The following is a 25561-nucleotide window of genomic DNA, read 5'->3' as shown; positions in this document are numbered from 1 at the left end:
AAAAAAAAAAACATAATCGAAACAATATAACTACTAGCGCCATCTATGAGCTGATTTAATTAACAGATGGCACCTGAGAGTATTGCCATAGATAAAAAAAAGAAAAAAACATGATCAAAATGATGTAACTACTAGCGCCATCTATGAGCTGATTTGATTAACAGATGGCATTTCTATCAAATAATCAAACGTGATAATTTTCATGATACAATATGTATTATATAGCGTGTAATGAGTTGGTGGGTCACAGCATAAGCTTCCTCTCCAGCGCCTCCCACAGCGGGTCGAGGGAGTCGCGCGCGGCGGGCGCGGCGCGGCGCCGGCCCGACGCCAGCCGCACGCTGCGCAGCATCGCCGCCGACTGCATGCGCTCTGCGGAACACACGCGACACCTGATGATCAGAGGCCAGCTCTGCCCAGGACACTGATCCTGAACAGAGTATTAACCATTCCTTGCATTACCACTACGCCACCTACTTTAAGTTCTAAGATATTTCTTTGTGCCTGTAGTTAAATTGTCACTCGCCATTAAATTTGGAACACAACAATACTAGATATTGCTGTTTGTAAAATATATTATGATGTGAGGCTAGGACACAAACAGACGGCGTGTTGTCTATCTAAAATACATATAACAGATAAGCTTATATTGCATAATTGACTTCAACATTAGATTATAATTGGTTAATTATTTATTTATTTAGTGGTTATTTTGCATCCAAATAAATAACTTTAATTGCAACCTAATATTCAATAAAATAAGACTTAAATGTTTTTTATGAATGCTTCTAGAACATTCTCTTGGTATTGGTGCTAGAGTTGCTCTCAATAGGCGCACTATATTGGGTACATTACACTAGGTGGCGTTACTGAGACGAGAGGGACAAAGCGGGGGAAATATTATACAACTTTTTTCATATTTTTTTTCCCGCTTTGTAAATCTAAAACCGTTTATCTAAAAACACAAACAAACAATATTTAAAGTGACTTCATTTTCGAAGCATTAACAAAACTTACGAGCCACACTTGAATTCGCTGTTTTGCTCAGATTTTAACAAAAGGCGCTTCCATTTGTTAAAATCTGAACATAACTTATGAAATATGTATTTGAAACTTCTTGTCGGTTTCTGTTTTTAGAAAAAGTGTGGCGCAGGTAATAAATATTATGATATATAATATGTATAAAATATTAGTGTATTATGACTTAAATGTTAGAGTGTAGCAAAATTAAAAATATCTATGCACTTACGTAATGAAGCGCCAGAGAGCTAGTGTAGTAGCAAGCACAGGGGACATACCTTTAGTTACCAAGATCGGTGGCTCATTGGCGATGCACGTTCTAAGAGTGCCAATGGTTATGGGTTATCACTTACCACTTACCGTTAGGCGCGTAGGCCCATTAGGCGTTCCTCTAACAAATTCTACGACAAGTTACGTTCTAAGGAAAATCGCAAAAAACGAGTGACAGTGCAGTGTGTGGTGGTGCGAGGTGTGAGGCGTGAGTGTGGCGCGCTCACCGTCGGCGGTGGCGAGCGGGCAGTACTTGAGCGTATGCGCGTGGTCGCCGCGCGCGCCGCAGCGCCGGCAGCGGTAGGCGCGCAGCACGGGGCAGGCCAAGCGGCCGCGCACGCGCAGTCGGTGCGAGCGGTAGTACGACTCGCGCTCGCCGTTGTTCTTGCAGAAGCGACACTCCATATCCTGGAGAATGGAGACATTCTTTACAAGCTTCTTACGAAATTGATTACTTGGAGAGCAATCGACGAGCGAGCTTACCATCTTCTAGTTTGACATTTGCATAAATAATAAACAGAAATCATGCAATTATATTTGAGTAATGAAAACGCCATACCTCAACTTGCTTGCTAGGCTTCGCATGTTGCAAGCGGTTCTGTTCGAGCTCTTTCAGCAGCGCGTACAGCACGGAGTTGGGAAGTGAGCTGAGCACCCGCAGCTGTTGCTCGCTGATCACGTACGAGTCCCACGCTGGAGACGGTTCTGGTGTCGATGGAACTGGATAATATTCAAAGATATCAATCGTTTGATATTCTTAAAACTTGCTGAAAAATGATATACATTACATTCGTTCACGATCGCAGTCAAATTATGGATTAACGTTCTCCCAAGACCTTTATTGAAAAATCTGCCTCAGACTGCTCCTATGATTTATTTGACAGAAACTGACCCGAATCTCGAGTTAAAAGCTTAAAACATATAACTTACAAAACAATACAGAAACATAAAATATGACATTAAAATTGAATACCTTCAGCGGGAGTCACAGATAACATAATATCAGCAGCTCTTCGTTTGACCTCCGCTGGTTGCTGCAGACATACCGACGGCGAAGCCTCGGGAGCTGGCCACGACTTCTGCCGTAGGTATGCGTTTGATGGACCCATACCGCCAAGCGCTAAATATAATATAGTATCATCAACAACCATAACAACAGCCTGTAAATTCCCACAGCTGGGCTAAAGGCCTCCTCTCCCTGTGAGGAGAAGGTTTGAAACATATTCCACCACGCTGTTCCAATGCGGGTTGGTAGAATAGACATGTGGCAAAATTTCTATGAAATTTGTCACATGCAGGTTTCCTCACGATGTTTTCCTTCACCGCTGAGCACGAGATGAATTATAAAGACAAATTAAGCACATGAATCAGCGGTGCTTGCCTGGGTTTGAACCCGCAATCATCGATGCACGCATTCTAACCACTGGGCCATCTCGACTCTCTTATAGTATCATCAATAATGTAAAACTTTGTCGTATAGCGAATTTCTAAACGTATTAGGAAGACGTCGATCCCGCGTGCGCCTACTGCCGGATCGTTAGCGTAAACGAGATGATTGAGAGATACAAGAATTTTTTTTTAATGCATACACAAATGTAAAACTATGTGAGTGCCTTTTTGGCGATAAGTTTCGGCGCTGCTGCGTTTTCTAGAATGCTCGTTTCCTGGAATTGTCGATATGACGTCACTACGACCCTCCCGCAAAGTTATACAACTTTGATTTTTTATTTTTTTTTAATAAAATTAATTTAAATATTGTGGTCGACTTATCCTTGTAAAAAAAATTTTGTTTCTTGTACTGGGGACTTACGTTGCTAACCGCGCTTACGTTTTACGTTTGTTTATTTTAATTGTTGATTAATTGTAAAATTATTTTTCACATACAATAAAGTGCATTTTGTTAAAAACCATTTTTTATTATTTACGCCCGCTATAGTACCATATTTTATTTTATACCTTTAAAGCAGTGATGTGTGATAAGGAGTTTAGTAATTAACTTACCTCTGCTATTGATATTGATCAACGTTTCATCCTCGGGGTCGTAGGGGGAGTCGGAGCCGTTTTGCCGGAATTCTTGCATTATTGCATCGATAGAGAAGCCTGGTGACAACACGTAATATTGGTCTGTGATGTTTGTCGCAATGTAGTCAACGAAATCTTAAAATGTGTTGATACTCCAAAGCAATACGAATAATACAAATAAATCTTGTGTTTAATGTTGTCTTAGATTTACGCGATTATTTACCATTGAAATAAAACTAGTTTAAACGGATTTGAATCGCGTATATTAATTATTTTTATCATCCCGACGTTTCGAGCACTTTACAGCGTTCATGGTCACGGGTAGACTGAGGTGACATTTGTCTATTTGAAGTAAAAAAGAGTAGTTGAAGATAATATTCTTAAATTCGTAGATTTAAATCCGTAAAAACTAGTTATATTTCAATGTGTAATAATCGCGTGTTTATGAATGTAGTTGATCAAGTCAGTAAAAATATTTTTTTTCTAAGTATGAGTGTGTGGGTCCGGCGCGTGTCAGGAATTTTTGGAGTATGTTTGACATAAAACATAGAAATAAACAAATTGACTTACAAAAAATTTGAAAGATTTAATTTTATGTTCGAATAAAAAAAAACTGGGAAGATTTGACTTTTAGTACTTAGTCGTATTACGTTATTTGCAAATAATTATTTAATTCAAAATTAAACTCTCGACAAAAATCACTTCGTACGTCAAATTTCCATCACCAAAGTACCTAACTATCATTATTAGATGGAAAATTGAGACTAAAAAAAAAAAGGGAAAAAAGGGTACTTTCGGTCATGAAAAATAAATTATGAAAGTTGATATAGAAATATACTTAAAAATTCTGATTTTGAATGATGAAAAATTATTTCCATTATTACAATATACATTATGCTATATCTTGGATTAAAAAGATAAATGTATTTTTTAACTTACTATCCGTGAAGCTCGACGATCTCGGTCGTCTTGTGTTGTCTGGTTCTTGTAACAGCGACTGAAATTCAGACCACGCGTCGTGGCTCCCCCATGGCGTGAACTACAAAAATTGTTCTATATAAAAGTAAAGTAAAGTAACAGCCTGTAAATTTCCCACTGCTGAGATAAGGCCTCCTCTTCCATTAAGGAGAGGGTTTGGAACATATTCCACCACGCTGTTCCAATGCAGGTAGGTGGAATGCACATGTGGCAGAATATCGATGAAACTAGACACATGCAGGTTTCCTCACGATGTTTTCCTTTACCACCGAGCACGAGATGAATTATAAACACAAATTAAGCACATATATATGTATAGTGGTGCTTACCTAGGTTTGAACCCCCAATCATCGGTTAAGATGCACGCGTTCTAACCACTGGGCCATCTCAGCTCTAATTGTTCTATATAATACCGACTTAATTAAGTATGCCAAATACTACATGTTTTATTAAAGATCTTTTCATAAGCATAATGTATAATTTAATTATTATGTTATTGAAATTGACACTTCTATGAAGTAGTTCTTCAGATAAGGTTAAATTATATTATATAAGCCAGAATTACTGTAAAAATGCTCAGTATTTGCTTAAGAGGGTGAGGTAATAAAGAATGTAGTCTCAAGTATTGATATTGGAAGCCGTGGCCGAAATCAAGATGACATCGTCATCATTACATATATATAATATGTATCTATAAATTATATACCTACTATTATATATGTGTTGTGTATTAGCTGAATTCTTCCAAAATGGTTGGACAGATTTTGATATATAAATACAATTTGAAATCCAGTTATTACACATTCTTTATTATATGTGACACTAAAATTCATACCTTGTTTAAAAAATACTCTTAATAAATTAAAATGATATGAATCAATCAATGATGTTCTAGTAAACATATATGTCATTAACGCGCAAAAAGTGAAGACTAGAAAACGTCCTAATTGGGACGTTTGCCTTTAGTCGTTTTCATCATAATTATGCCAGTAATCCGTTATAATACATCATAATTATGTAATAATACGTTTTGCGTAATTAAAACATCTAGTTATCCCTTTTACTTATTGTTTTTTTATCAAGCTATCCTTTTTACTTGTAAAGAAATGTAAAATAAACGGTCCCCGGCGCGGCACACTTTTTTCTGTTGTTTAGTATGGGTATAACATATCTGTTTATTAGAATATCATTGTGAATCAATCCAATCTGTTTTTAATAAAATACGTAAGCTGACGAGCGAATTGGCCACCTAGTGATAAATGTTCGCTACCACACATTAGCGCTATAAAACATTAACTATCCCTTTACCAGTGCGCCACCAACTTCGGTAAAGATTTGAAAGGAAGTTTGCTCGTAGGTGTTTCTCAATATTTAGTAAATATGTATTGCGTGAATTATTTAAAACAAACGATAATTTTATATATTTATATAGATCACTACTTTAAATTCCTATGAAGAGTGACTTATTTTGATATAGCCATTACTATTCTGGTTTCTCTTACGACTGATAGATGGCGTTGAACGTTATCGAATCGCGTTAATAACTATTTAGAAGAATTCTCATAATATTGTAGTCATTAATTCATTCCGTTGCATATGTAATGTTTTCTTTATATTTTCATTAATACAATTAGGAATTAAAAGGAATATCTAATGGTGATAATGTATATTACAATACCTACGCAATTATGAAACTGATGTTCATGGCATAAATGTTTTGTTATAAATGATAAGTACACATAATTAAGGACTTAAATAATATTCAGTAACAAAACGCAACCTTTCAATAAAACAGACAAAACCATATTTAATGTACATATTAAACTTATTACCTACCAACATTAAAATAATAAAAATACCTTCATTTTTCATTATCAAATTTATTATTAAAGGTAACTTTATTTTCAAGTATAAAAAACCAAAACTACTCACCGATTCCGACGAAGAACCACTTCCATAATCACTAAAATTATTAAGACCCATATTTTACTGTATTTGTCAAAATAGTCGTAATTATTAAAAATTTAATTAGAAATGCGTCTATTCACTACATTGAACATTCACTAACGTTCGACAAGTTCGAAAAAGGAATGCCGATTGCCGATATTTCATTGGTTACTTTTTATAAACAACAATGGCGGTATTTTTATTTGTAATCGCTAAGTGTCATGTGGTACAAAACTAAAGAATAAAATATTAATTATAATAAGACCTTATTAATATTGGATTATAAGATCATGATTTTTTTTCTGAAAATTCGATCATATAAATTTGTTTTTATTTGTTATCGAATACGATGAAAAATAAAAACTTATGTAAATCAATATAATATGTTGGTAGTGATTTAACTAATTGAATCTCTCATCTTCCATTGAGTAAGAAGGTTTTACTGTTCACTCGTGTTTTATACGTAGTTACAACAAAACCCACCTGGAAGCAAACTCAATTTTTGTTCACTTTTTGTGGGACTCAATATATAAGTAAAAGCAATGTTTTTAATAAATCTGGGTTGGTGTAGGCATCGATAATCGATATATACATATATGAATAACGCAGTTATAGGGTTGATATATTCGCTAGGGTTTCAAGTACCTACATAATGAAAGGGACTGTTAATATTATCGGTTTCAGATTTCAAAGCGTTTATTCGATAGATTTATTCATAAACAAGCGGTAAGCTTTGACCATCCTACCTTGTTCATTTATAGCAAGAAATAATAAACCTAAATAAATATGTGTAATGTTTATAACATTCATAATTTGGTACACGCCAGTGTAGAGTCAAATCCTACAGAATTTAATACAGTTAGAAAAACTCTTAACAAAAAGAAAAACCGACTTCAAACAAAACACTATTTTAAAATAAATAAATATAAATAACGGAGTATCGTTGACGAGCTCCTCAGAATTGTTCCGTTCCCATCTGTTCCGTTACTTTGTCATGGATGCTATGCTAAGAACCTTACCAAACTTTCACCAAACTACCTTTGAAGTATATCCTTTATAATAAAAAAGAATCATCGAAATTGGTTGGCTCAATTTTGAGTTATTAACCTATTTATCGCGCACATACATAATACTAATTTAAGACTTATGTCGTTTTCATATGGATACCATGATCAGAACCGGACTAAATTAAAATGGGACCACACGGGAAGCAACAGCTTTCAAACAAAAAAAATATCAAAGTCGGTCACAGTTGAAGGTTATGAGGTAAGAAACATAAAAAATACAGACGAATTGATAACCTCCTCCTTTCTGAAGTCGGTTGAAAAAGTAACATTTTGGAGTCACTTTTTCACGAATATTTTCTCCATTACCGAACAAGAGATTAAATTATACATACAAATTAAGTACTTGTAAATTCTGTAGTTTTTAATCGGTTTTAATCAACAATCTTCAGTCAGATGTGTTCTAACCACGGGATTATCTTAGCTTGTTTTATGTTTATAACTACTTATCAAAATGTAAGGTCAATTCATATGCAGTTCTTTGTCATTCTTTGGTCACATGACGTAGGTAAGCTTTAAATTATGTTCGTAGAAATATAAACATCTAGATCATATGTTTTCGTAACTCACCAAGCTAACCGTAATATTATTTACTTACTTTAAGCAAAAAAAAAACATGACGAAAATAAAAATCACTTACAAAAAAAAATAGTATGAGTGAATCCGTTAAAGGCACAGAATATTAACAATAGTTTCTATAGTGGAAAGTAGTCATTAAATACAAAAATTATATAACAATTTTTTTTTTACCCTTGACCGCCACTACTGGAAACACCACTGGTCATGCATTAAAAGCATTGCAGAAAACAAGTAATGGCATTAAAAAAGTGTATTTCTAAATAAAATATTGTAGTTGCTTATATTATTTATTTTGAATACAAAAAAGTAAATTTACCAAACTCTTTGAATGTACTTCAATGAAGTAACTATTAACTGAAAACAATTTTGTTACATTTCACAAATCTAAAATCATATTCTGTTGCTGGAACAACAAAGGCGGATGACTCCAAAGGAAATTATCACATTAGCATTTGAAGTTTTATTCGTCAAAGATTATTAACTTCAAATAATTCTAATTTTTTTTCTCCTTTTGTTGATAATTTTTCTCTATGCTGGTGTTATTTATTCAGGTTTGAACTATTTCAATTCAAAATCTATCAATTTAATGAAATATTCATTTCTGACGTCTAGAGGCCGTTCAATGAAGTTATTGCTGCTCGACGATAGAGTAGATGATGTTCTCATGTTAGAACCTAGATACACAATATCTATCTAGTCGAAAACGAACAGTTATTTATAGGCCTATTTTCCAATCAGCCTGATTGGAAACATTTCATTTCTTAAGATAACTCATTTAATGAGCTAAGATATATAACGAAACATGTAGATAGTATTAGCAGTCTCCCAACTCAATAAATACTGTTGGAGCAATGTTTTGCGTAATAATATCTTTATTTAATTAATAAAGCTATCACTCGGTATGACAACATTGAATCCCAAATGTTGGAAATGTATACATTTTTGTCATATTAGAGAGTAACGTTCAGAACCGATGAAAGCTTTTCTTTTAATACAACTCTTTAAATTGAGGATTCATAATAGCTTGTAAATGTATATTTTAATTTGATATCAACCCAATGAGAAATAAAAAAAACACAGTTTACTTGACAGCATTTAATTACAGCCTCGATAAATATTACAATTCGTAGGATCTCTGTCCAATACTGATAAGTTCTTGTAAAATGTATTAAATAACTTCAACAATGTTTCAGTATGCACAACTGAGATTCGCATACCGAACGGACAAACTGCATCACAACTTAAAATAAGCGAAACAATTCAAGATATTGTCTGTACGAGCTAACGTATCACAGGGATATATTAAAATATTAAATTCAACTATTAGATGTGGTCGAATGTTATCAAAACATGATCATTAACATCAACGGTTAATACGCACTGCGTATGTACTTACTGTGACATATATTTATAAAGTTGGCATATTATAAAGGCCCTTTGTATGGTATCTGATAATTTATACGATTCACGGAGTTGTAAAAATAAAGGACCCCATAGAAAATTCATTCACAGCTTAGCTGTCCAATTTATTATTTATGATTTAAAAATATAAGATCTTAACTTACTATTCAATGACTAATATCCATGTTGGCCACGATCAGATCAAAAATGTAATAAAATCATGAAAATTGTATATATGCCAAAAGTTATCCTTTTTCATAATTTATACACAGTGAATATGATACGTCAACCACATCTAATGGTATATAATAACTTAGTTTGCATCTACGAAGTATTCTTTAGCGGCCTTGGTGTCTGGTTTGATGGTCTTGGAGCCTGGGGTCCAGTTGGCCGGGCAGACTTCACCGTGCTTGTCGGTGAACTGGAAAGCCTGGACGAGACGGAGGGTCTCATCAACAGATCTGAAAATTATAATTGTTCTTGTTTAAATTCAAATTTACATTGCCATAGGACATTCCTATAAACTGTACATGGGGAAATATTTGTTTAGTTTATACATTTTATAATATGACTGATTATATGTTTGATTTTCTCAAATGAAAAAAGTCAAGGGCACATCCAGTTGCTAAGTATGTGCTCAGTATTTAGCAAACTATCATGGATAAGTGATTATTTGTGAGTCTTTGAACATATGCACACATATGCACATATATGGAGACTGTCTCATTTTGTACTATGTCCATGTATCTTCAGAAATTGTTGATCTATCATGTAAGCTACAATTCTATTTTACAAAATATCCTTCATATCATAATTTATGAAATTAAATCAGGTTTTATAAATTTATTATTATTTTGGTGTATAAAAAAAATGTTTGGTTGAACCACTCAAATCAATATCACAAGCAATAATAAAATGACATAAATAAAACCTTATCAATTTAATTATTAAAACGTGAAAGAGTGGTTGTTCAGTGTGATATGTACATGTCAAGTGATTACAGCTGTAACCGCAACTTTTGAAATTATAATGTATACTGATAAAAATTGTCATGAAATGATATCAGCTGTGATTAATACATATAATATGAATCATAATTCAATCAATCTCGTCGCATCAATTAGATTAATTTTTGTACATAGAATAAAATCGAAAAGATAATGGCTCACGGTGACTAACTGCCTGTCTGCTGTTAATTTATCAATGATAATTTTTATAAGGAAAATTCAATGAGTTTATTTTAAATATATCACTCCTATTCCCTCAAGATGTTTTTCTTCACTCAATCAATCACGTATAGTACGACACAAGTTAGATGAACCAACGGAAAATGCAATGGAATGAAAATAAAACCGATTAATGTCGATTTACACAACCAATTGATAATTTGGGATAGCGTACTCAATTCGGATGTGATCGGTTTTACGAGTTTTGCCGATACGACATCTACGTTGTGTCGTACTATAAATAATTAAATATAGTATCAATATTTATTTCTCATGCGAATATGATCTTTGCACAAACGTAATAACTTGTCATATCATATGACCTAATTAATTTGTCAATTTGACGCGTCGATTAACATTCACTTGCTTTCTCTGACGCGAGAATCTATAGCGACGAATAGCGTCGAATGGCGCGATAGGGAGCTATTTCTATTGGGTGTGTAAATCGGCAGTAATCGGTTTTAAATTCATTCCATTGCATTTTCCGTTGCTACATCTAATTTGTGTCATACTATATACAAATGGTGGGAGGTAAGGTAAGCGGTGCACTTGGCTCACCGGCCCACGGGCAGGTCGTTGACGGTGATCTGGCGCAGGTTCTGCTTGTCGTCGATGATGAAGAGTCCGCGGAATGGCACGCCGCTCTCCTCGTTGAGCACGCCGTAGTCGCGCGCGATGCGGTGCGACTTGTCGCTCAGGATGGGGATGTTCATGGGGCCCAGCCCGCCTGCACACATCATTATACACATTATATATATTAATATATACATTTTTGTCATATTAGAGAGTAACTAACATTCAGAACCAATGAAAGCTTTACTTTTAATACAACTCTCTAAATTAAGGATTCAAAATAGCTTATAAATGTATATTTTAATTTGATATCATCCCAATGAGAGAAAAAAAAACACAGTTTACTTGACAGCATTTAATTACAGCCTCGATAAATATTACAATTCGTAGGATCTCTTACCTCGATGTTTCATATGCTGAGTAATATTTCATGATGTAAATTAATAGCGTTAAGCGCATCCATAATGTAGTAATTTTAGTGTAAAAATTTAATTATTCCGCTTAGTGCGAAATAGTAATAGTAGTAGTTTTCATAATGAGTCATTACAATAATTGAAGCATGTAAGATAAACTTTATCATCAGATGGCCAACTTGATTGGCAAACAGGCTTTCTTATAATATTATTTTAATTAAGTTAAAAATGCATAATTTTATACTATAATGCATGCAATAGCGATATAAATGTCATAAATATGCAAATTATTCATCATATTAATCTACTATAATTCTTCGATTAGCTTGTATTAGAAAATAGTAATATTTGATACTGACGAATGGGGAAATGGGCCTGATGATAAATGCATAGCATTGGCACCATTAGAAATTTTAATCTTTCCTTATATCTATCTCCAATACCCCATCAAATTTAGGAACCAAATAATTATGTCCCTTGTGCTTATAGCTACACTTCACCCTCAAACCAGAGCAAAACTATTCAGTATGGATAATTTTATCTGTCGGTACATAAAATAATTAATGCCTGTATCAAATATTAACAATTTATATCCATGTGATATGTCCTAGAAGGGAGGGTCAGTTGAATTGTTTAGCGAAGTGTCGCCTGTATCAAATATTAACAATTTATATGCACGTGATATGTCCTAGAATGGAGGGTCAGTTGAATTGTTTAGCGATGTGTCAAAGGTACTATACGCACCCTGCTTGCGCGGCGTGTTGATCCAGGCGAGGTGCGTGAAGTGCGAGTCAGTGGAGGCGGCGACCACCTCGCAGCCGATCTTGCGGAAGTCGTCGGCGCGCTCCGAGAATGCGATGATCTCCGTCGGGCACACGAACGTGCTGCGCACGAAACAATTTGTCAGGATGGATTTCATTTTTTTTTATGGTATAGGTTGGCGGACGAGCATATGGGCCACCTGATGGTAAGTGGTCACCATCACCCATAGACAATGACGCTGTGAGAAATATTAACTATTCCTTACATAGCTGAGATGGCCCAGTGGTTAGAACGCGTGCATCTTAACCGATGATTGCGGGTTCAAACCCAGGCAAGCACCACTATATATATGTGCTTAATTGTGTTTATAATTCATCTCGTGCTAGGCGGTGAAGGAAAACATCGTGAGGAAACCTGCATGTGTCTAATTTCATCGAAATTCTGCCACATGTGCATTTCACCAACCCGCATTGGAACAGCGTGGTGGAATACGTTCCAAACCCTCTCCTTAATGGAAGAGGAGGCCTTATCTCAGCAGTGGGAAATTTACAGGCTGTTACTTTACTTTACTTTACTTTAGTGGCGCAGTGACGATGTAAGCATCGTCACTGCGCCACTAACCTTGGGTACTAAGATGTTATGTCCCTTGTGCCTGTAGTTACACTGGCTCACTCACCCTTCAAACCGGAACACAACAATACTGACTACTGTTATTTGGCGGTAGAATAACTGATGAGTGGGTGGTACCTACCCAGACGGGCTCGCACAAAGCCCTACCACCAAGTAAGGATAATTTATATAAGGATGGATTTCATTAAAATCAATTCGGCAATACATTTTAATTAAACTTTACAATAACATAGCTTATGTGTAAATTCGATTAAATATAGGAATATGAGTCAACTGAGATCTTAATCTTACACATTTAAATAAAACTAGTTATAACGCATTTTAATAGCGTATATTAATTATTTTGGACATCCCGACGAGACCCGACTAGACTGAGTATGAGTCTACCCGTGACCACGAACGCTGTAAAGTGCTCGAAACGTCGGGATGTCCAAAATAATTAATATACGCGATTAAAATCCGTTATAACTAGTTTTATTTCAAATGAGATCTTGTTTTGTCATCTGCCACCTCTAACAAAACTGTACAGACTTACAGAATCTATACTTATATTATAAGGAGGTAAAATCTGTGATTGTATATTGGGGGCTCTTGTCTTAATCTCCGAAGCGAATGATTCTATTCAATTCTTACTCGTAGGCTCAAAAAGAATTATCATAACACAGTATAAAACAAAGTTGCTTATCGCTGTCCGAACTCCGACCCGATGTATGCTTAGATCTTTCAAATTACTCAAACGATTTTAATGCGCTGTTTTTTAATAGATGATTGATTCGAATGTAAGGTTTTTGATTATAATACATTTACAAAATAGTAAAGAAACAAGAAAAAATCCATAGTATATTTAGTATCAACATTGCACAAGTGCGAAGCCGGGGCAGATAGCTAGTAAATTAGTGAGTTTAATACTATCTATTTTGATAATACTCTCATTGTATGGCAGTGCGAATGATGGATTAACGTTTCAAATTTCGAGAGTAGCGTTTTCTCTAAGAACAGAGATAATAGGATAAGATTCTTATCAATTCAGTGTCAATTATTTCTTGAAGCTGTCAACCGTAAAGAAATGCAATACTTATAGAATTAACCGACCCAAACGAGATAACATTGTTTTCATTAATACTCGTGAAACGTCACAATGTACCTTCATTGTAAGTTAAAATGATAATAATGTAAACATAACTCTACGATTATTTACCGACACACGCCTTAAATGATGTTCCAAGTTCGAAAACAACAGACTCAAGTAAAACAGGTGTGTTAAAATTAGCTGAATACCGCGAAAAACCGTGCCATGCTAACTAGTCACTATAATATTATAAAAAGCATGGAAAGAAAAATGTATTAATATATGAATGTCAACATAATAAATATATCTATGATAAAAAAATCGTTTGTCCTGAAAACTGACTGACTTAATCCCGCCCAGCTAAAACTACTGTCTAAGCTAACATTGGAACTACTTGACTGGCAAAGACTGCACGATGGGAAAAAACATTGTGCCCTTTCTAGGTGACCTTTGCCTCACTTTCTCTTTATCTATTATTATTATTTACTACTTACTCTATTAGTATTATTATTTTAGTTATTGTTTTATTTTTATAGATTTTTATTAACTATTGTATTATTTATCATCTATGTATTTACTTTAAAATATTATTAAAAAGCTGATCAAGACAGACATTCCTGCCTTCACTGTGTATATTCCAAAGCGACTTGGTATAATTAATTAAAATTTATATTGGAAACGTATAGTTTATTGTGTATTACAAAACATTTCAAATTTAATGAGGTTACCTGTCAGGTACAAGTAAGGATGAGTAGATATTGTCCGTGTAATGCAAACCGGTTTTATTTATTTACAAAATTTATTATGTCACATACATGCTATTTACCTACGTAATTTCTTAGACGATCTATAAATCATTAACGATAGCTTAATAATACATATCATATAAGCCTTGGAACATCATGATATTTTTCATTTGTAACCGAAATTGTTACGAAACATTGCAAATGAAAACAAATTAGAATCATTATCTGCTTGAATAAGCGATTACGTCGAAAACATTCAGCGAACAATTTAAAATGAATTTCAAGTCGCCTTGAATTTAAAATGTCATTGCTCTCCGAAGCGAAAAACGTTAAACCGGTATGACCAGAAATAACAACTACGTTAACTATTTCACTAACATTAACTTAACGCTATTTAAAATGTTATTAATAATTTGTTATATAACGTGATATCGCTTTGACTATTAATTAATCTGTAAGTACTACTTGTTATAGGTACTAGTACTTGTTTAAATCCAATTAGAGGACATAGTCGATTACACGTATTATGTGACTTGAGTATTATTTATTTATAACAACGTTTATTTAGATTACTTAGATTACCTAGAAATTAGAAAAATATTTTTACTGCATTTTTAAGTAATTTTTTTATGGCAAACATTCCACGTGGAATCAGAAACCAAATAAATAATTTTATATTGTTTATAGGACTTGATAATGACATGACAAAACCACATATCGTTTACGTGAAAAATGTGACCTCTAGTTTATCATTAGAGTTGTAGCTTTGGTAATTCATTTGTCATTGTCATTATATAAATGATGATAATTTTGTTTCAAAATATGTGTACATATACTTCTTACCCTTCTCAGGGACACAACAAGGGTCTCTATACAAGACTTGAAAAGATAAAATTGTCGGATTTTCTATACTGTAATGCCTATGTATTATACACAAAAACTCTGATTATTATGAATCACTCTGTGTAATGATGAAAACCGCAATAAAACCCGTTGCGTAGTTTAAAATATCTAAGCGTATAGAATACGGCGTTAAGCGACGTTGTTTATATTTATTGATACATAGTACATACTAACTGAATATGATAATATAAAAATAATACATTAATACATGGATAAGAATCTGATCTTTTAATGTTTCAAAAATTCAAACCGTTACCGATAAATTTATTTTTATAAGGTTCCACAAAACAAAACTCAGTAAAACAAATTTCGCCGACATCAAACAAGTATTACGTATTGTATCATACGTACGATAATTTGACATGCTATATCGAACTAAAGATAAGTTATATTGACAAATAGGTACCTACTTCGAAACCGATACGACATGACGAAATTAAAGTTAAGCCCTAAAGACCATACCGCATTACAATTGAAATACTAACAAGAAACGAATGATTTGTAAATGTCGCTTAAGGCGTTTATTATAAAATTTTAACAAAAAGAAAAACCGACTTCAAACAAAACACTATTTTAAAACAAATAAAAATGCACTAAAAAGTAATAAAAATAATTGCATATTTAACATATTTTTGAGAGTCCTAGGTAAAATGAAATGAAAAATATTAGACTACTTAAAAGTCGATTTACGATTATATAACGTAGTTATAGTTATTGTTATATTTGGAGCCGGTGTCAGCTACGGGTACACGTTTCAACAATCAAAAGAAAGAAGCGATAACGAGCCTCTTGATTGACCCAGTATAATATCGTATAAAAGGTAATTTGTAAGAAACATAGATATTTCTTAAAGTATTCTCGTATTGTTTTTTGATAGATATAGTATAGGTTGGCTGTATGTGTAACTAGCTTTTGCCCGCGACTTCGTTCGCGTGGACTTCAGGTTCGTCCCGTCTAGTCTAGTAATCGCTTAAAATCGCTTCGTAAATAAGTCATTATTTCTCGTACAAAGTAAAGGATAAAAAATGGTTATTGTGGGTTGTTCCTAAGAGATAAACATATACCATCACGGACTTTTTGTAGACCTTTTTAAGTTGTACAATACTGTAGTACATTGTTTTGATCTATATGGTAGGATTCAGTCAGCGTTTGCAATGTAAGCGCAAAAAATGTGTTTTTTTACGACCTCACATTAGAAACCTCAAAAATTGTAGCCTATGTGTTATTCTGATGTATAAGCTATATTGTGGTAAAGTTTCATTCAAATCCATTCAGTAGTTTTTACGTGAAAGAGTAACAAACATCCATACATCCATACATACAAACTTTCGCCTTTATAATAGTAGTAGGAAGTAGTAGGATGTATTTATTATAGCGGTACTCACAAGTCGAGCGGGTAGAAGAAGAGCACGACATATTTCCCCTTGTAGTCTGAGAGCGCGATGTCCTTGAACTCTCCATTGACGACGGCGGTCGTCTTGAACTGCGGCGCGGGTTTCGTCAGCTGGAGCGGCATCTTGTTGAAACTGAAACACCAACAACTCAGCTCAGCTAAAGCTCCTTGGCTAACTGCAATGATGTTCTGGTAAACAGATATGTTATTAACGCGCCAAAAGCGAAGACTAGAAAAATGTTGTTGTCTCTTTTTTTTCTTATTGTTTTTATCAAGCTATCCTTTTTACTTGTAACGAAATGTAAAATAAACGATCCCAGGCGCGGCACACTTTTTTCTCTTGTTTAATATGGGTATAACATATCTGTTTATTAGAATATCATTGGGTGACTGACAATAACTGTTAACGTTCCGCCTTCACTATAACACAGCTCAGTCGAGCCAGAGGACTTCATAGGCGCTAATGACGTCAACAACAACAATAGCCTGTAAAATCCTACTGCTGGGCTAAAGGCCTCCTCTCCCTTTGAGGAGAAGGTTTGGAACATATTCCAACACGCTGTTCCAATGCGGGTTGGTGGAATACACATGTGGCACAATTTCTATGAAATATGTCACATGCAGGTTTCCTCACGATGTTTTCCTTCACCGCTGAGCACGAGATGAATTATAAAGACAAATTAAGCACATGAATCAGCGGTACTTGCCTGGGTTTGAACCCGCAATCATCGGTTAAGATGCACGCGTTCTAACCACTGGGCAACCTCGACTCACTACGACTAATGACGTCACACATGTAAATCTATTTCTAGTAAGAAAAAAAATTGTCATCTATGATAGTTTAGAGAACGCTCGCACTACAAAGTACTACACTACATTCGATTGAATTTGAAGGCATATAAAATATTAGTACCTTGGAAACTCTCTAGTGTCTATCTGCTACTGTAATACCTGTACTTATCACAAACTTCCATATAAATGTATACACAACAGCTGATTGAATTATAAAAGTATGTAAGCTATGTACGAGCGTCAATAATTAATAACAACTAGAATATTCCAACAATAACACAACATTATCTTAAGGTCACAGCGACTCTAATGCGATCAATAATAAAACAAACGTTTTATCTAAACGATACTGACATATTAATTACTTATAAAATATATACTATATATTATACGACAATGTTCATTTACGACTTTATACAAAATTATAAAAATTACAGCTTTATACGTAGGTAGGTATTAGTTATTTTATGATGGTAACACTGGAAGTTGAATAAATGTTCAATAAAATAAATAATTTAACATAAAATATACTCGTAATAAAATGTATTCTAAATGGAGAAGGGAAGCTCCAAGGAAATACTATCTACCATTCATTGAAAATTCTCTTGAAATCAAATAAAGCAAATTATTTAGAAACATAAGCATATAATATAATTAATATATCTCAACTAGCACGAAACCTTGAAAACTTCCTTATGTTTACTCGTGTGCGAACAAAATATCGATATTTTATTAGGAGCACCGATTTCAACGCCTGCCTGTATAATTCTATTTTTTTTCTATTGTATATAAAAAATGTACATCAAATATAATAGTAGTTCTTGCTTAGTTCTATAATAACATTGTTAGAACTTTAAACATGAACGCAGACTTTAATGTCTTATAAGATTTTTATGAATATTAATATTTATATAAATACATTATATTTTATTATGTATAGTCTGCAACAGATGCATCAAAATCCAGCCAAAACAATGATTCGACTTATCAATACCACCCAGGTTTATTAATTGTTTACACGATAATTTTATTGCATATTTATTATTTATATTGCGGATTAATACATTTTTATCTCCGTCGAGATTAATTGATTTTGATTAATAACATATTATATAAAATAAAAGTAACCGCCATTATTATTTTTTATGCATGTTTTAAGAACTGTTTTTAACTAATATTTTCATCTGTGTAATTTTTCGAGTTGTACTTATATATTTACTGTGTGTTATGCATAATTTATATCCAATTTTAATATATAATCATTGTAGCTCCTTATTTTATTTGATAACGATGATTGATAAGCAATGATCATTGTCTGCTTATCAAAATTTATAATTTAAAAACTAGGTGAAATCAAAATGAATTACTTTGATTTGGATGGTTTCGGCTACTGTAACTCAAATACAAGAAAAAGTCGATGTAGTTCCAACAGTGTAGATACAGCTCAGTTTCACGCGTGTAGAATTATTTTTATATATAATAAATAAAATTATCATAATATAATATTTACGATAAGAACTAGTTATTATTTGAGTCGCGGGGTTTCCATGAATGACGAAAGATTGCAAATTGTGAATGAAATTGAATTGTTCTTATTTTGTCCATTTGAATAAAGAATATATAAATATTAATAACTCGATTTACATAATTTACCTTATTATTTATGTACAATATACATATAGAAAATCCACACACATATTTTTACATAATACTACCGTCTACCGTACGCTGAATCAATTTATCGAACAATTTTCCTGAATATTTAACGAACCCGTTATGGATATCGTGCTTCACGTATTCCGTTCGTAACAAAACCACGCTATGTCCGTGTCTCCCGGTATACCTCCACAACTCGCGGAGTAATTTCCCGTTACCATTGTACAAGTAGTCGGTTAAAATCCCACAGTTGAGCATGTTAGTTAATATGGCTTCGAGGTTACTGACCCTGGGAACATTGAATGGTCTACATTATTTCATTACTTAAGCGACGAAGAAATTCTCAACTCCTAAGAAGGGTTGGAGATTATTCCATTAGATAGCTCCACTGTGGGTTTCTGTGGGAATCGCGCAAGTTTTCGCATAATCACACCGTCGAGTTACATTATGCATATACGTCAAAACGGTACTTTTGGAAAATGAGGCTTGCTAAATTAACTTCAAACCTCATTTCCCAAAAGTACCGTTACGGCACTTTAGCCCTTCTTCCTTTCCACTGACAGTGAACAAATTAATCACGTGAAAACTCAAGTTTGGCTTGCTCGGATTTGAACCAACAGCTTTCAGAAAAGATTTACCTACATACATACAACTGAATACTACAATACCTACATAATATTGATATTCATTTTATCTCGTATTTTATTGCAAAATTTATATATGAATGACGTATTCATTATTTTACTTTAGCACAGAATTTCTTATATTGTTTTGACATGAAAAACAAAACAGACGTAAACAATTTTTTTTTTTAACTAAGAACTTTGACCGACGACTGTTATCTAAATGCTCAACATTACAGTAAAAAAAAACACATTTTGTGTGCAGTCACGGTGCTCTGTTACTTTTTATGTGTAGATAATATTATCACAATTAATTACAATTATTGCACATAGTATTTATTAAATCCAATTATATGAGATAGCCGTAGATTTTTTTTTGAACAATACAAATGTCTATCCTTGATTTAAATATAAAGTTTTCTAGTTAATAGGCAAATAAATAGACCTTTTTGTAGAGTATTTCAGTTCAACTAAAGTCTAATCTTGAAGAAAAATAAACGCCTATCATCTAATACTAATATAAATTATTTATGTGAAAGTAACTCTGTTACGCTTTCATGACAAAACAATTGAAGCAAATTTGATGAAAATTGTAATAAAGTAAGCTTGAATCACAGGGGGAGGAACATATAGTCTTCTTTATGTTCCTAAAACCTACGAAGAACTACGAACGACCAACGAATCACCAAACGTGATTATAATAGACCAAAGTCACCGATGGCATACAACATATGTGTACATTTTTTTAAATAAACCTGAAAATAATATTGAAATACTTTTAGCACAATTAAATAGTACTTAAACAATATTAATGGCTATAATACTTTATAAGATTGTTGTCGCTTTTTATGTTAAATATTATAAAATCATTACAAATCCACGATGACAACTTTAATCCCTTAAGACATAATTCACAGTCAATTATTTACGTCCGTATCTTAATACGATTTCTAGACGCAACAATGAGTGTACGTAATTATCTTATCAAACATTTATCGGAACGTGATGAACATGATACAAAACCATATCAACGTACCTAGTTATCGTTTTATTTCAAGAACATAAGCCTACACAATTTAAAAAAAAACTTTTGCGAATGTCAATCCATAGATAATGGATGTCTAAAAGATATGAAAATGTACTCGGTTTTATTTTTAATGTTATACGTTGGCGCTCGAGCAAATGAGTCATCTCATGGTAAGTGGTGACCACTGCAGTATTCCTTACATAGTCAATGCGCCAAAAACCTTTGGAACTAAGATGTTATGTCCCTTGTGACTGTAGTTACATTGGGTCAAATAAACTTCAAACTGAAACACAACAATACTGGGTACTGCTGTTTGGCGGTAGAATATCTGACGAGTGAGAGATGTAATGAGGGAAAAGGGCGAGTGAACCAGTGTATCTACATGCTCAAGGGATGTATCATCTCAGTTCGTTAGGTTGGAGCTTATGTAAAGTGTGATTAAGATTTTATACGGCGTCAATTTATGACCTACCATCATCACCACCATAAAAAAAAACAATAACAGCTTGATTGAGGTATATAAACTTAAAATTTCGAAATTAATAGAAGGTACCGCTGTCTTACCCTCTCGTCCTAATAACGCGTGGAAATATAATACACATTACACAAATTAGTTCGTATCTCAGGTGCATCTTGTGCCTATATTTTCAGTCCAATGAGAAAGCAATCGGACACGACCGGAAAGAGATTAGATGTACGACTAATGACTACGTAGGTATCTTCAAATTTACTGGAGTGTAACTCGGCCAACTTTCCATCTACATACAGCTACTAAGAACTTTAGCCAGCCAAAAATCTTACTGGCTGTCATTACAATAATTTCAAAGACATTTCAAATTCATTATTTACTTGTGGAAATGCCTGAAGTATGTCATTATACTGTCTTGACCCCAAAGTTGGTAATTAGATATTTTTTTTCGTATAGTTTGGTCGTTTAAATTACAAAATCTATGGAAAAAAGGCTTACTAATTACTCAATTATCGTCAAATTACCATACAATACAGGTTTTGACTAAATAAGAATATTTTCAATAAAATATATGTATATAGTAACGGAGACTCAGTATTCTTTTCTATTAATAAGTATCATTTTTAAACTATGTAAATCAAATTACACTTTGAGGTATAATGTATATTTAATCAAGTATACAAAGTGTGGCCTGCGGTGTGTATTGATTATATGGGATTAGGATAGCCACGCTTCGTGATAAAGTCGGACATAGTCCATAGTCTAGATAAGTCAAGAGGATAAACACGTTGAACACAAACGAACGTTTAAAGATTGAAAATTAAAAACCCCCATTTTATAATTTCAAGTGTCACTTCGGCTAAAATTGCTAGTCTGTCCGGCGATTCAGTTTTAAGACTTGGTCACCCTACGTTTGAATATGACCTCGGTAAGTAAAGTGGAAAAAATGCACATTTTTATTGACGAAACAGACTGGAAAGGAACATTTCCAAGTTATTTTATTGATTAAAGCACAAGTAAGCTCAACAATGTATAATACCTAAAGCTGAAATAACATCTTTGCAATTTAGTTACTTTAGTTAACATTTATTGAGTTGAATGGACAAAGAAATGTTACATAATATTGCGTAATAACAGACTTTGACGTATTTCAATTAAACAAATATGTTAACTGCTTCCATTTACATGTTAATTTAAAAAGTATTTCCCAGTCAGGCAGTATACTTACAATAAAATTATGAGTCACAGTATAATCCTTGTATTTTCTTTTATGGATATTAAAATTGTGATGAAACTTTTTCTTACAGCTGTTAACTATTACAGACGTAATCTATATTTATAAATGTGAAAGTAACTCTGTCTGGCTGTCGCTCTTTCATTACCAAATGGCTGAACTGTATTTGATGAAATTTGGTATGAAGCAAATTCTAACACCAAGGAAGGGCATACGCTACATTATTGCCTAAAACATGATAATAAAACCCCTTAAATGTGAACGAAGCCGCGGGTGACCACTAGTATAAATAAGAAAAATGCAACAATTACTAATTGTGGCGAAATTGATTTAAATTCATTTTCAAAATTTGTCATATATTGTCAAGTAAATTAAGAAATTTGCTTTAACTATAAGTAAGAAATAAAGACAAATGGATAGTCAGACCGGAACTTGGGATAATGATTGCATATAACAATTATGATTATAATTATATATTTAACGAGACTGGTGACTTTTGAAATAATCATGATTTATTGATATAACAACTCTCATACTAAACTAATTACATCTCTAAACTTTACTTCTACTTCTAGAACAATCTACTGAAATATATCAGTTAAAATCAATGCTACCTATGCTATCAAGTATAGTAACTACAGTAGAAAGGCAATTAAACCTCATGGAAAATGGTCTCATCATCGGTAAAAGATGTTCAGGCTTATTGAGATCCAAGCTATCAATTTCGTCTCCACGACAGTAACACTTGTGTTCCATCGTCATCTTCGAGTTTGTTACTTGCTGATTTATCTGTCGTATTTAACTATGTGATTAAATTGATAGTTATAAGGATTTAATCACCATCTTTTAAATGTATGGACACCTATTTATAGTATTATTATAATATTACTTTATTTTTACCCATTACAAACATCCTCCAACTTTAAAATTTATAATAAATAAGAATTGGTAATTATTGAGATGAGATGTCTCACGTTATATGGTACCACAGTAAAGCCTGTTTGAATATCTTTCCTTTTAGCTTTGGTCATTTTTTATTCTTTATTTAATGAGTATGTCTTTAAATATTTCAGTTCTAGGTGAGGTCCTGTACTCATAGTGGTTGATGGTTATGTGAGAAATTTCAATATGAAACCTATAATTTCTCAAGATGTAATCCATTACTAAAAGCACTAGTAAAACTATTAGCATGAAATTAAAATAGATTTGTTTTTAGTAGAAATAGGTATAATTAATACCATTGTTTGAATGTTGTTCTTTTAGTGCTTGTAACAAGAGTTCTAATCTGGTATAAATAAAACACCAATGTGAGGACTATTATCTTGATATGTTCTGTATTTTCAAAGGTATACCGAAAAAACTTCAATATTATTTCTCACAGAAACAAATAATTTTGTTTTATTTTTATAACTGTTATAAATGCATATTTAATACAGTTTTTTAGATAATGAATCATAGAAAACATGCTTTTCATCTCAAAAACATTATTCTTTGATTATTATAGATTGAAAAGTTCATATTTTGAGTAAAAGCAAGCTACATTTGTACCATGCAAAAAAATACTCTTAAAAACAACTATAACAAAGACCCTATAATCCTTAGCTTGCAATATATAAAAATATATATTTTTATATTACAAATGTATATCCCAACACCGAAGCAAAATATTCTCCTTTGTATAGAAATATAATGACTTCATATATCAAATAGAATTTAACATCAAATATTTAAGTTGAAATAGCTTGCCAGCGGTCTATGCTAAGCCATTAATAATTAAAACCTTGAGCCAATATATAATCTTCGTTCATGCACTTCTGTACACCACTGACCTCTCAATTAATAACTTTTTGGCCGAATTCCCATTCATTTCATTGCCCGACTCACTGCGTTCTCTTTTCCTATTCAATCCTTCTTGCATCATCATAACCTTTGACCCTAAACCGATATTTAAAATTTACCATAAAACCGAACTTACTTTTTTAAATAATTCGCAGTTACCGTATTTTAGTTCATTCATTTCTATAAATTTATCGATGAATTTAAGGTAGGCTTTAACTAATATCACGCTACCTACCTCTTGCGCAACGTGGTGAAATATCTCTTGAGTTATAACGGTACTTATTCTTATAGAGGTTTAGTTATTAATGTTAACTCCGAAGTGCCACGATAGTACAGTACCTATTTTTCTAGATGGATCTATCTTAAATTCGAATGAGGAACCGATTCAGACGACTCGACCTCATTTTCAATATAACATTAGCAATGCAATTGTTAATTGAAAATATCAGACATCATTAAACTGTGCTATAAAAAATGAAATAAAAAAAAACTTACATGAAAAAAACAGAGATCGCAGAAAATGAACTGAATGTACCACGAACAACGGCGTGAAAATGACAAATGAGAGCCGGCCGGAACAACGGTATAACTGTATCCACAGATAAGATAATTCTTGTCTTTAAAAGTTTAAATACTATCAAATTTATAGTAAATAATAAAAATATTATTAAGACCTTATAATGTTACATAACCGTTTAATTTGATATCGTTATTTTATAACAATTGAAACAGTTTACAAATCTCGAGATTATTTATTAAGTCTACTTGATTTGAACTTATATTATAAGACTTAGTACATGCGGTAAAAAGAAGATGGCGCTGAAGCAACATTTACATTTAATTACGTTTTTATAACATCGTCGAGATTCGAGGTGATTTATTATTAATTTTTTGTTGGTGAAAACATTGTAGCGTATAATTCAAA

General features: G+C 33.0%; 2 protein-coding genes across 2 annotated transcripts; both read right to left on the bottom strand.

The window, feature by feature from the left end:
- Positions 1-244: 244 nt before the first annotated feature.
- Positions 245-6273, bottom strand: LOC124541874 (nanos homolog 1-like). The gene is made up of 7 exons (XM_047119785.1): positions 6223-6273; positions 4252-4351; positions 3292-3390; positions 2264-2410; positions 1856-2010; positions 1518-1716; positions 245-372 (listed from the first exon to the last, which is right to left on the bottom strand). The coding sequence occupies exons 1-7, from the start codon at positions 6271-6273 to the stop codon at positions 245-247; spliced, it is 879 nt and encodes a 292-aa protein (XP_046975741.1).
- Positions 6274-8960: 2687 nt separating this feature from the next.
- Positions 8961-25380, bottom strand: LOC124537233 (peroxiredoxin 1). Its single transcript, XM_047114008.1, has 5 exons — positions 25132-25380; positions 16989-17129; positions 12238-12377; positions 11066-11234; positions 8961-9742 (listed from the first exon to the last, which is right to left on the bottom strand). Exons 2-5 carry the CDS (start codon positions 17117-17119, stop codon positions 9595-9597), a joined length of 588 nt encoding a protein of 195 aa, XP_046969964.1. The 5' UTR covers positions 17120-17129; positions 25132-25380; the 3' UTR covers positions 8961-9594.
- Positions 25381-25561: the final 181 nt, after the last annotated feature.

This window comes from Vanessa cardui, chromosome 2, assembly GCF_905220365.1.
Source record: "Vanessa cardui chromosome 2, ilVanCard2.1, whole genome shotgun sequence".
Lineage (NCBI taxonomy): Eukaryota > Metazoa > Arthropoda > Insecta > Lepidoptera > Nymphalidae > Vanessa > Vanessa cardui.
Note: the sequence above shows the minus strand (reverse complement) of the source record. Positions and strands in the feature narration are given on the sequence as shown.

Coding starts and splice junctions, on each gene's coding strand:
- LOC124541874 (XM_047119785.1), bottom strand. CDS start 6,273: ATGGGTCTTAATAATTTTAGTGATTATGGAAGTGGTTCTTCGTCGGAA. Junction 4,352..6,222: donor GTGGTTCTTCGTCGGAATCG/GTGAGTAGTTTT, acceptor CAATTTTTGTAG/TTCACGCCATGGGGGAGCCA. Junction 1,717..1,855: donor ATGCGAAGCCTAGCAAGCAA/GTTGAGGTATGG, acceptor AAGCTTGTAAAG/AATGTCTCCATTCTCCAGGA.
- LOC124537233 (XM_047114008.1), bottom strand. CDS start 17,119: ATGCCGCTCCAGCTGACGAAACCCGCGCCGCAGTTCAAGACGACCGCC. Junction 11,235..12,237: donor CAACACGCCGCGCAAGCAGG/GTGCGTATAGTA, acceptor TGATGTGTGCAG/GCGGGCTGGGCCCCATGAAC. Junction 9,743..11,065: donor AACGACCTGCCCGTGGGCCG/GTGAGCCAAGTG, acceptor TATAATTTTCAG/ATCTGTTGATGAGACCCTCC.